The sequence below is a fragment of the Pararge aegeria genome, chromosome 9 (assembly GCF_905163445.1).
Source record: "Pararge aegeria chromosome 9, ilParAegt1.1, whole genome shotgun sequence".
Taxonomy (NCBI): Eukaryota; Metazoa; Arthropoda; class Insecta; order Lepidoptera; family Nymphalidae; genus Pararge; species Pararge aegeria.
Genome location: NC_053188.1, coordinates 16,068,921 through 16,079,205, shown reverse-complemented (window position 1 = coordinate 16,079,205; position 10,285 = coordinate 16,068,921). Strand labels below are relative to the sequence as shown.

Sequence of the window (10,285 nt, the reverse complement as noted above, 5' to 3'; positions counted from 1 at the left end):
TTAATAACGATAAATTTATTTAAGGCCATAGGTTTATAAAAGGGCTTAGGCTATAGCTATTCAAACCAAAAAAAAGTAGTTCAAGTATGCCTACTTCAACAGCACGTCTGAAACGTCAAGTCACTCTGATTTAGTGACACCCACCGGTTCGGCATCCGAATTGTAGCGAAAAGAAGGCGGCAAGATTCTTAGCCGACTGCTCTTTTCTAAAATCATACTTATTACAATTTAACAATCATTTTTCTATTTTGTAAGAAATGAAAGCAGAGCGGCCTGGCTTGCAAGCAGTGATGCCATTAAACAACATCAATTTTGTTAGTTCATATAATTAATGTTGCTAAACTAAAGCTGATACCCAGTGTGCTTTGAATACACTATCCAGCCTGTCAGCCAAAATGTAAGATATTTCTTTTATAGTGTGTCAATTGTTATCTACTTATTATTGTTATCTAATGACTGCTCAGTCAGCTGGATTTGGTGTTGATTTTAAATAACATTTTGAACCCGACTGTGTGGATAATTTACATAAACCGTTGAGTCTTGCTTAAAGTCCGATCAGAGGACATAAGTGTTTGGTTAATTTGATCCAGTTGGTCTTTGATCCTCCTTAAAACAAATGCTTTTTTACAGAGTTAGGCCTAAGGATACCCATTTATAGCTTTTTCTTTTGAGTTAAATTTCTATCGTACATACAATACAAAAGAATTCCACGAAATATTTCCAGAAAAATAGAAAACAAAATGCTTGATCTGGAATTTCCCGTTAGCTTAGCTTATATAATCGAAGAAAATATAGGTATGGTTATTAATTTTTACTAATTTTAGGTTATTTTACTATTTATCAGCGTAGTTAAGTGGCCTTTTATATATGTTGCAACTGTTAAAAATAAACATAAAAACGTTAAATAATTTTCCTATTATTAATACGAGATAACGGTACGCAAGGAGAGTAAAAATACAGGTGCCCATATTTTTATCTATGGTCGTTTAATCACACTGCGGCCAGTGCTGTTGTCACAAGTATTCTGTCAGACTTGGCTGTACGGTGATATACCTTGCCTTTTCCCTATGGAAAAGAATAAAAAAATAGTCACTGTCAGTGTCAACTGTCAAGTCAAAGCAGAAGAAAAGTTGTAAATTAAATTAAGATAAGCAAAAATGGCCGGAATTGGAATGTGCGAAACTCCCGGCTGTAAATCTATAGCTCAGCTTCAATGTCCGACGTGTATTAAACTTGGTATTCAAGGTTCCTATTTCTGCACCCAAGACTGCTTCAAGAAATCATGGAAATCGCACAAAATCATCCATTCTTTAGCGAGTGAGTAATTTATAGGTTATGTTTTAGGGATAAATATTTTATTAATAACTCGTTTTTCCATATTTTGTAATATCAATAAACAAACGTCTTTTGTTAAAAATAAGATTTTTTTAAAGTCAACTTAGTCATTGCTTCTTTCGCCGGTTCAGAATGTAAATTGAAATGCGTTGAAGCCGGTAAGAAACCAGTTGCTCGTGCTACAGCTCACTGTAAAACTGAAGCCCAACCAAGGCACCAGACACAATTTGGTTGTAAATATCTCTCCTATGTGCATCAATATGAGTCCATAGGTATGGTTATGTGAACAAATATTTTTTTTTTGCTACTTGATAGTAGCAAAAAAAAAATCAGTGGCAAAACTACCATGAACCTACAAATAATATTGAGTGCAAATAATATAATGGTGCTCATTTCATATTTTTGCACCAATGAGTCTGCCATTTTGTTTGTTCAATGGCTATGCATAAATAAATAATAATAAATAAATAAATACACTCACATTGCCATCTAGCCCCAAAGTAAGCGTGGCTTGTGTCATGGGTAGATGACTGGATGAATATTTTTATGAGTAATATACATAAATACTTATAATATACAAATAAACACCCAGATACTAAAAAAAAAGTCATCCTCACCATACAAACACTCTCCAGTTGTGGGAATCAAACCCACAGCCTTGACTGAGAAAGCAGGGTCGCTCCCCACTGCCAATTGGCAGTCAATAATACAATAAGCCTATGTCCTGGTTTGTATGGTCTGTGCCACTAGATGGGAATTCAGAGCTTAAACTGTGAAAGCTAGGGTTTCTATGTGGGTTGGTGAGTTATAACAATTAATTATGCCGTGTTAGGGATTGTTAACACTTTGTGTCATTGAACAAACTTGATCAGGCACATAAATAAATTTTCCTAGCTCAGTGTGTTTATGTACTGAGAATGTTTCAACAGAAGCCCTAATGTCTGAAAATTTTTAGCCACACCCAATAATCCAGGACTTTTGTAACTTGTATTCCATTATTAAACATGCTAACCAACAAGGTATAAAGTTACATAATAATATGGTTTTTAAGTAAAAGTATTCATAGTAATAAAATTTGTAATATATAATAATAAAGTTATTATTTACATATATACTATGCCTATTTGAGTACAGAAAAATAATATTTAATTGAATTTTTGTTTTAGAAGGTGAAAGCACAGATGGATCAGGTGTGGAATACAATCCGTGGCCATCTTACAACTTTACCGGAAAGCTGAGGCCATTTCCCCCAGGTCCTAAGCGAACAGTATTGCCTCATATAGGCCGTCCTGACTATGCAGATCATCCAGCCGGTTTTCCAGCATCAGAGAATGCTGCGAAAGGTTCTGGCCAGATCAAAGTGTTGGACGATGAAGAGATTGAAGGCATGCGAGTTGCTTGCCGTCTGGGGAGGGAGGTTTTAGATGAAGCTGCAAAGTAAGAAAACCCTTATGTTACATAAAACCAAGTACTCCCTTAAGCAAACCATCTCAGCAGATTATGGGCATCTTATACCAGCCACCCTGGCTTGGAAAATTGCCAAAGACGTAGTTGCCCATAGCAGAAAAATATATCTAAGAACCAATTTAGAAGCGATACATGCATAATTGAAAAAACTGCCACAATATTAAGATAATTTGACTTACTTAATAAGTTAAAATTAGAGATGAACCAAGTACATGTTTGTCAAGTAACCAAGTAAAGAGTTTTATTCGGATTGTCGCCAAACCGAGTACTCCGCCGAGTTACTTAGTTCAGACTTTTTCACACCTTAGAGAAGCGGAAAAAGATTTAAACTTTTATACAAGCTTTGTACGTATTTTAACAGAAAACAAGTGTTTTTATGCAAATTTAGTATGTATCATATAAAAGAAGCAAGTGTCGGTTATGCACGTTTCGTACGACTCGTACAGAGTAAGGAAGTGTTGTTTATGCAAGTTTAGTACGTTTATTATACAGGTCGCAAGTGTCTTTTATGCAAGTTTCGTACGTATCGTAAAACGGAAGCAGGAGTATTTTATTGAAGTTTTGAACATCTCTTGTAGAGAAAGGAAGTGTCGTTTATGCAAGTTTCTTCTTCTTCTTCTGCTTGCGGCTCAGGTTCGTCTGGTCCCTGGTGTCACGTCGACCGGCTACGATCTATTGTGACGCCGCTGTCTAGATCTCCCAGCAAGCGTTGGTCGCCTTCAGGAAAAGCAGCAGTTTCCTTGCTGGAAGAAGTTTAGCATCCTCTGGTTGCATTATGTGCTTCCCCAAAAGTGCTGCGTTTATGCATCAGCGCGGGGCAGGAACAGATCAAATGCAGCGGCGTCTCCGCAGCCTCCTTACATAGATCTGTGTCCTGCAGCTTTAGGTTGAAGACGTGTCTGTTAAGCCCACAGTGCCCCGTAAGCGCTCGCACTAGGATGCATAGGTTTTTTCTGTTGAGTGCTAATGCCTCAGAGGCGGCCTCGAGAATGGTTCATTCCTTGGAGTTGTCTCCAGCGAATGAGTGTGTGGTAATTACAATTATGCAAGTTTAGTACGTCTAGTATACAGGTCGAAGTGTCTCTTATGCAAGTTTAGTACGTCTCATATGCGTGTTGCAAACGTCTTTTAAGAAAGTTCAGTACGTCTCGTATACGGGTTGCAAACGTCTTTTAAGCATGTTCAGTACGTCTCGTATACAAGAACAAGTGACGTATATGCAAGTTTAGTACTCTAGTATACAGGTCGCAAGTGTCTTTTATGCAAGTTTAGTACGTTTCTTGTACAGGTAGAAAGTATCGTTAAATGCAAGTTTAGTAAGTCTCGTATACAGGAGGGAAGTGTCGTATATGCAAGTTTAGTAAGACTCAAATAAACAGGTCGCGATGGTCTATTACGAAGTGTGCAAGTCTTTTATGAAACAATGCTTCAGAACGTTATGCAAGAACGAGTAAAGAACGAATGGGATCGGCAAAAGGCAGACGAAGCCTGCTCAGACAGCCCCCTTTCTGAAGTAATGCGTCTTGCGGTTCCGGAAAGGATGGTCGGGGTATGTAGGTTTTAGTCCGTAGGTCGCGGAGTGTTGTGCAAAGTCGGGCATGTTAAGAGGTATTAACTCACCTGTTGACATCCATTAGGATGTCCTCCTACAATAAACAAAAAAAGTGTCTTTTATGCAAGTTTAGTACTTCTTCCGTATAGAAAGAAAGTGTCGTATATGCAATTTTAGTACGTCTTGTATACAGGTCGCAAGTATATTTTATGCAAGTTTTGTTCGTGTCGTATACGGGTTGCAAGTGTCTTTTATGCAAGTTTAGTACGTCTCGTGAGTTCGAAGCAAGTGTCTTTTATGCAAGTTTAGTACGACTCATTTACAAGAAGCAAGTGGCGTTTATGCAACTTTAGTACGTACCTTAATTAAATATGGAAACTGGTAGTGTTTACTATCCACAACCATTCGACTCGTGCTGAGCAGAATACCTCGGCAGTTGAACCTAGTTTTTAAAAACTGCCGAGTTTACCTAGTTTAGAATGTAAGTGTACATGTACGTTTTTGAGAGCAGTGCAAAACGAAGAGAAGAACACACACACACACACACACACACAAGCACACACACACACACACATACACACACACACACTCACACTCACAAACTATAACTAAGATTTTGCGTCGGGGGTAAAAAGCTACAACTTTTTGTTTCAGAGTGTGTGACGTAGGTGTGACAACCGATGAACTTGACCGAGTAGTTCACGAGGCGTGCATTGAACGAGAGTGCTATCCGAGTCCCCTCAACTACCACAATTTCCCCAATAGCTGTTGCACATCCGTCAATGAGGTCATCTGCCATGGGATACCTGATTTGCGTCCACTACAGGTAACGACGCTGAGACAGTTTATACTAATATCATAAGTGAACTTCTTTCTTTCTTCTTCTGCTCGCGCTGAGCCGCAACCTCCTTGGACTCCCTGGTGTCACGTTGACCGGTTGCGATCTATTGTGACGCCGCTGTCTAGATCTCCCAGCTCATCATTGGTCGCCGCGTAGAACAGGAGCACTTTCCTGGCATGAAGAAATTTAGCTTCTTCTGGTTGTATTGTATACTTCCCCATAAGAATGCAGCGTTTATGCATCAACGCGAGTTAGGAACAGATTAAGTGCAGCGGCGTCTCCGCAGTCTATTTGCAGAGTCTACATAGAACTGTTGTCCTGTGTGACTCCGTCGATGAATGGGCTATCCAGCACTGAAATAATTTTTCAAATCAGACCAGTAGTTCCTGAGATAATCGCGTTCAAGTAAACAAACACTCTTCTATATTCTTCTCATATCTATTTAAAAAAGCTGTACTAAAGCGCCTAGATAAAGAATGTATATTGTCTGTAATCATAGATTTTTTTTAATAACGTATAACATCTTTATTTGCAGGACGGCGATATATGCAATGTCGATGTAACCGTATACCACAGAGAGTTCCACGGTGATTTGAATGAGACATTCTTTGTGGGCAACGTTCCGGAAACAACAAAGAAACTCGTGCAAGTCACATACGAGTGCTTACAGAAAGCTATAGATATTGTTAAACCCGGAGAGAAGTATAGGGAAATCGGAAATGTTATACAGAAGCACGCGCAGGCGAACGGGTTGAGCGTAGTGCGATCATATTGTGGCCATGGAATACACAGACTGTTTCATACAGCACCTAATGTACCACATTATGCAAGTAAGTAAAGGAATTCGATTTATTTGAATAAAGAATACTACCTTTAGTTCTTACGTTGGCCTTACTGGATAAAAAAAGTTGATTTCCGTTATCCTTACTAATGAAAGTGAGTTTGTTGTTTGTCTCTTCTTTACACTTACCTTTAGTTCTTTTGTTGGCCTTACTGGATAAAAAAAGTTGATTTCCGTTATCCTTACTAATGAAAGTGAGTTTGTTGTTTGTCTCTTCTTTGCCCTGTATTCAAGCAACTAATCACCTTGATTTTTAGCATAGAGTTAGCTGAAAGGACCAAGAGTAGCATTAAATTGGTTGGATTAAAAAAAAACAGTAACTAAATGGGTACAATATCTAGTGGTATAATATGTTTTTAGTCCATTTGTTGGCCTTATTGGATAAAAAATGTCTTGATTTTGATTTTTAAACTACTGGAATAAAAGTCTTTTTAAAATGAACTTCTCTCTCTAGAACTAGCGGTGGGTATTTTTAATAAGTTCTAAACGACTGAATCGATTTCAATAAGTAGGGATAGTCATAGCCAGTAGTGTTCAAATTAGGTTAAGCAGGTCTTTCCGGGGGACGGAATGTGATCACTGGCAAAAAAAAATTCAGTTGCTTTAACGGTGAAGGAAAACATAGTGAGGAAACCTGCCTGACTGAGAGTTCCCCACAATGTTTTCAAAGATATAGATAGATAGATATTTCAGAAGAGTACCAATCGATACTGGGCTGGTGTAGTGGAACCCACAAACTCCTAAACCCTTCCCACCTTGTGAGGAGACCTGTGCTCCATAGTCAACTGGTAACAGGTTTATAATGACGAAATAAAAAACATTCATTACAAGTCGGAGTCGGAGTTTATAAACACTTTTGAAACGTCAAATCATTCTGTCTGTAGTGACTTTACCACCGCATCGGTTCGGAAGGCAGATTCTACCGGCAAAAAACTCAGCAGATAGCACTTTTTCAACATCATTCAACAGTTCTTTGTAAATTTTCTATGTTGCGAGAGATGAGAGCGGCCTGCTTCCAAGCAGCTCAAACGCTATTTATTGTTTTTAAAGACTATACTTTCATTACAGAGAACAAAGCAGTGGGAGTGATGAAGCCAGGTCATTGCTTCACAATAGAGCCGATGATCAACGAAGGCGGGTGGCGCGACGAGCAGTGGCCGGATCATTGGACCGCCGTCACTGCTGACGGGTCAAGATCTGCGCAGGTCAGTTTATGTATAATAAAAAAAATCACAGAGACCTACTCTGTTACAGGGTGGGTATAATATTGAATTATAACTCGCAATTGAAGAGTCGTTTTTGAGTATCGAAAAACTTGAACATCGGAGTACTCTTTATTTCTACACCACATCAACTTTAAAAAAACAAAAGAAAGAAAAGACACTTCGAATCATATGTAAATTGTATTAAAGCTCAAATTTGCCCAGAATTCGTCAGACAGAGGAGTCTTGTCAACCAACAAGATAGGCTAGGCTAGACAAACGTGTATGAAAGCTCGTTACCATCGCGTCATTCAATTCTTACTTCATTATCATCATCATTTTATCAACCCATTGCCGGCCCGCTACAGGGCATGGCACCAACATTGGGAAGAACGCCGTAGTCCACCACGCTGACCCAGTGCGGATTGGTGGACTCCACACGCCTTTAAGAACATTATGGAGAACTCTCAGGCATGCAGGTTTCCTCACGCTGCTTTATTTCACCGTCAGAAAGTGATATTTTAATTTCTTTAAAACGCACATAACTTAAAAAGTTTCTCCCCGAAAGTAAAGTCAGTTTTACCCACTGGGCTAAGAATGCTTACTTCCCTACCATAATATATTTCTTACTAATATTATAAATGCGAAAGAGTATTGGTTTATTTGTTTGTTTGTCCTTCCCTCACGTCCCAACTTAGCTACCAATCTACCTGATTTTTGACATAGAGTTACTTTAAAAAACGGAGAGTAATATAAGGTACTTTTTATCTCAGGAAAAGCGGACGAAGATCGCGGGGAAAAACTAGTCTGTTACTATAATTTATTTATTTTGGTTCCAGTTTGAACAAACTCTTCTAGTAACGGAAACCGGTTGCGACATACTCACAAAGCGCGCTTCGGGACGACCCTGGTTCATGGACCAGCTGGAAAAATTACAATAGTTGTAACTATTCTACGGCGTCCACTGAGATACTGCAACTATCCTATATAAAAAAGGTGAACAAGGTGTCTTTACAAATGAAGACTGAAATACACGCCTTACTCACGCAAACGCCGGACATATACTGACTCTAAAAGCGTTGCGTCCGCAGCGCTACAGCTCCTGTTGACCCAGAGGTCATCAAAATCCATTAAAACTGAACAAAGCATAAACAAAGACTCCCTGCAAGCCGTAACAATCTATTTGTTGCGTGCAAATTATTATCGATATATCGATCCATTTCGATATTTATCTTTATTTTTATATACATCGTATTTCATACGGGACAATATGCAGATTTGGCACACCTAATAGTCAAAAAAGAAGTAAATTTGAACTGAGAAATTGAATAAGTTAATTAAATTATTTTACAAGTACGTACGTATTTGTAAAGTAAAAAAATACGACTGACTAACACTGCTCGAATATTTCAAAATGGCGCCACACAGCCGCCATATTGTTTTTTTACAGCGTTGACGGACGTGATTGTGTAAGGAAGTTAACGTTGTTCTATACATTCAAATAAGTACAGGATCTTAGTACGTACGTTTTATATCATACATCATACATGTACCCTTAAAACATTACACTAATTTTTTGTGTACTTTATGAATATACAGCCATTACGAGTATGTGAATAGTCTTCACACACTCTTAATTGCAGTATATTCGTATAGATTCAATGATTTTTGCACGTTTTACATAAAATAATCAACTGTATCCACCTCATCTGACTCTGACCCTAGGACCACGGCAGTGTCGTTACTAGCGACAGTTTAGTTAAAAAATATCATAAAATGTATAAACTTCCCCAGCGCGTCCTGCTTAATGATCCTTTGTAATAATTAAAAAGTTTCTGTATAACATGCATAAAGCGGTTAAAAGCATAGCGGTTAGTACTTCAACTTCCCTTTCGGGTCCTTGAACGATCATTTCACGATTGACACGCACTTCTAACTTTCAAAATGATGTGCGTTGTAAGCAATAAATTATTCAACGGTGAAGGATATCACCGTGAGTAAACCGTCATGGCTGGGAGTTCAATATTTAAAAAAATTATGTTCTTAAAGCTGTGTAAGGTCTTGACCAGCATGGTCGACTACGCTGTAAATCCTTCTCATTCTGTATTTGCCAGACACAGTAGAGATATTTGCTATTTTAATCCTACTATCCTACTAATATTATAAATGAAAAAGTGTGGATGTTACGAAAGCAGCTCGTAACATAAACTATTTTCAATTTTCGCGGTTAGACAGATTTTAAATTCGGTATTATCTATGCTGTGGAAAAGGACATGTACTTTCTATATCGATCTCTCAAATAGTTCCAACGGTAAGATTAAAAATTGTTAACGCGCAAAGCTTTCCTGATTCTGAAGTGCACGCAGACGAAGTCGCGGGCAGAAGCTAGTGGGTATAATAATGACAAACACAATAATCCTTCTAAGCTTACTCTGTCCTACTGGTCACCTTACTTCCCCAATTTTTCAGGAAAATTTCTTCATAGAAACTTTAAAATTTTTACCTCGAACTTGAAACGAACCCCTTGATCCGTAGGTCAAACCTACTATTAAAACTAACCACTAGACCAGTTATAAGATTAACAGAGGCAGTTATGTAGTCGCTTATAACACATTAAAAGCCGTGGCCCCCGGGTTCTGATGCTCAGTAACATTGTATAAAAAGACTGCCCCCTATTCATATTAGTTTTAAATTAAGTTGTTTATTATCTCAGTGGATGGTTGGCCTTATTTTATACCTACAATTAGTCGAAAATGTATGAATTTTATTAAGAGAGTGTGATTTATTGTTTTTGAATGAATAAACTGTCACTGTTGGAATCTTTTAATTTTATTGCTTTTTTTTTGAAGTTATACTTCTTCTGGCGCGTTAGGGAAATATTATGAGAGTAAATTTTTAAGATGGGCCGTCATTAAAACACCGTCACAACACCCTCACAGACACCGTCATTAAAAACCGACACCCTGAAGTTAGCTATAGTCAACATTTTAGTTTTCAAAAAAGTTACCAACAAAGTAAAAGTAATGACATCTACGTATATTTGCGTG

General features: G+C 38.0%; 1 protein-coding gene across 2 annotated transcripts; it reads left to right on the top strand.

The window, feature by feature from the left end:
- The first annotated feature begins 1,105 nt into the window (after positions 1-1,105).
- LOC120626338 (methionine aminopeptidase 1) lies at positions 1,106-10,066 on the top strand. Of its 2 annotated transcripts, none has more exons than XM_039893832.1 (6): positions 1,106-1,317; positions 2,505-2,772; positions 5,009-5,180; positions 5,731-6,025; positions 7,105-7,241; positions 8,078-10,066. In XM_039893832.1, exons 1-6 carry the CDS (start codon positions 1,158-1,160, stop codon positions 8,177-8,179), a joined length of 1,134 nt encoding a protein of 377 aa, XP_039749766.1. In that variant the 5' UTR covers positions 1,106-1,157; the 3' UTR covers positions 8,180-10,066. The 2 variants fall into 2 exon arrangements, with proteins under 2 accessions (XP_039749766.1, XP_039749765.1); XM_039893831.1 differs by having other exon boundaries at positions 2,502-2,772.
- Positions 10,067-10,285: the final 219 nt, after the last annotated feature.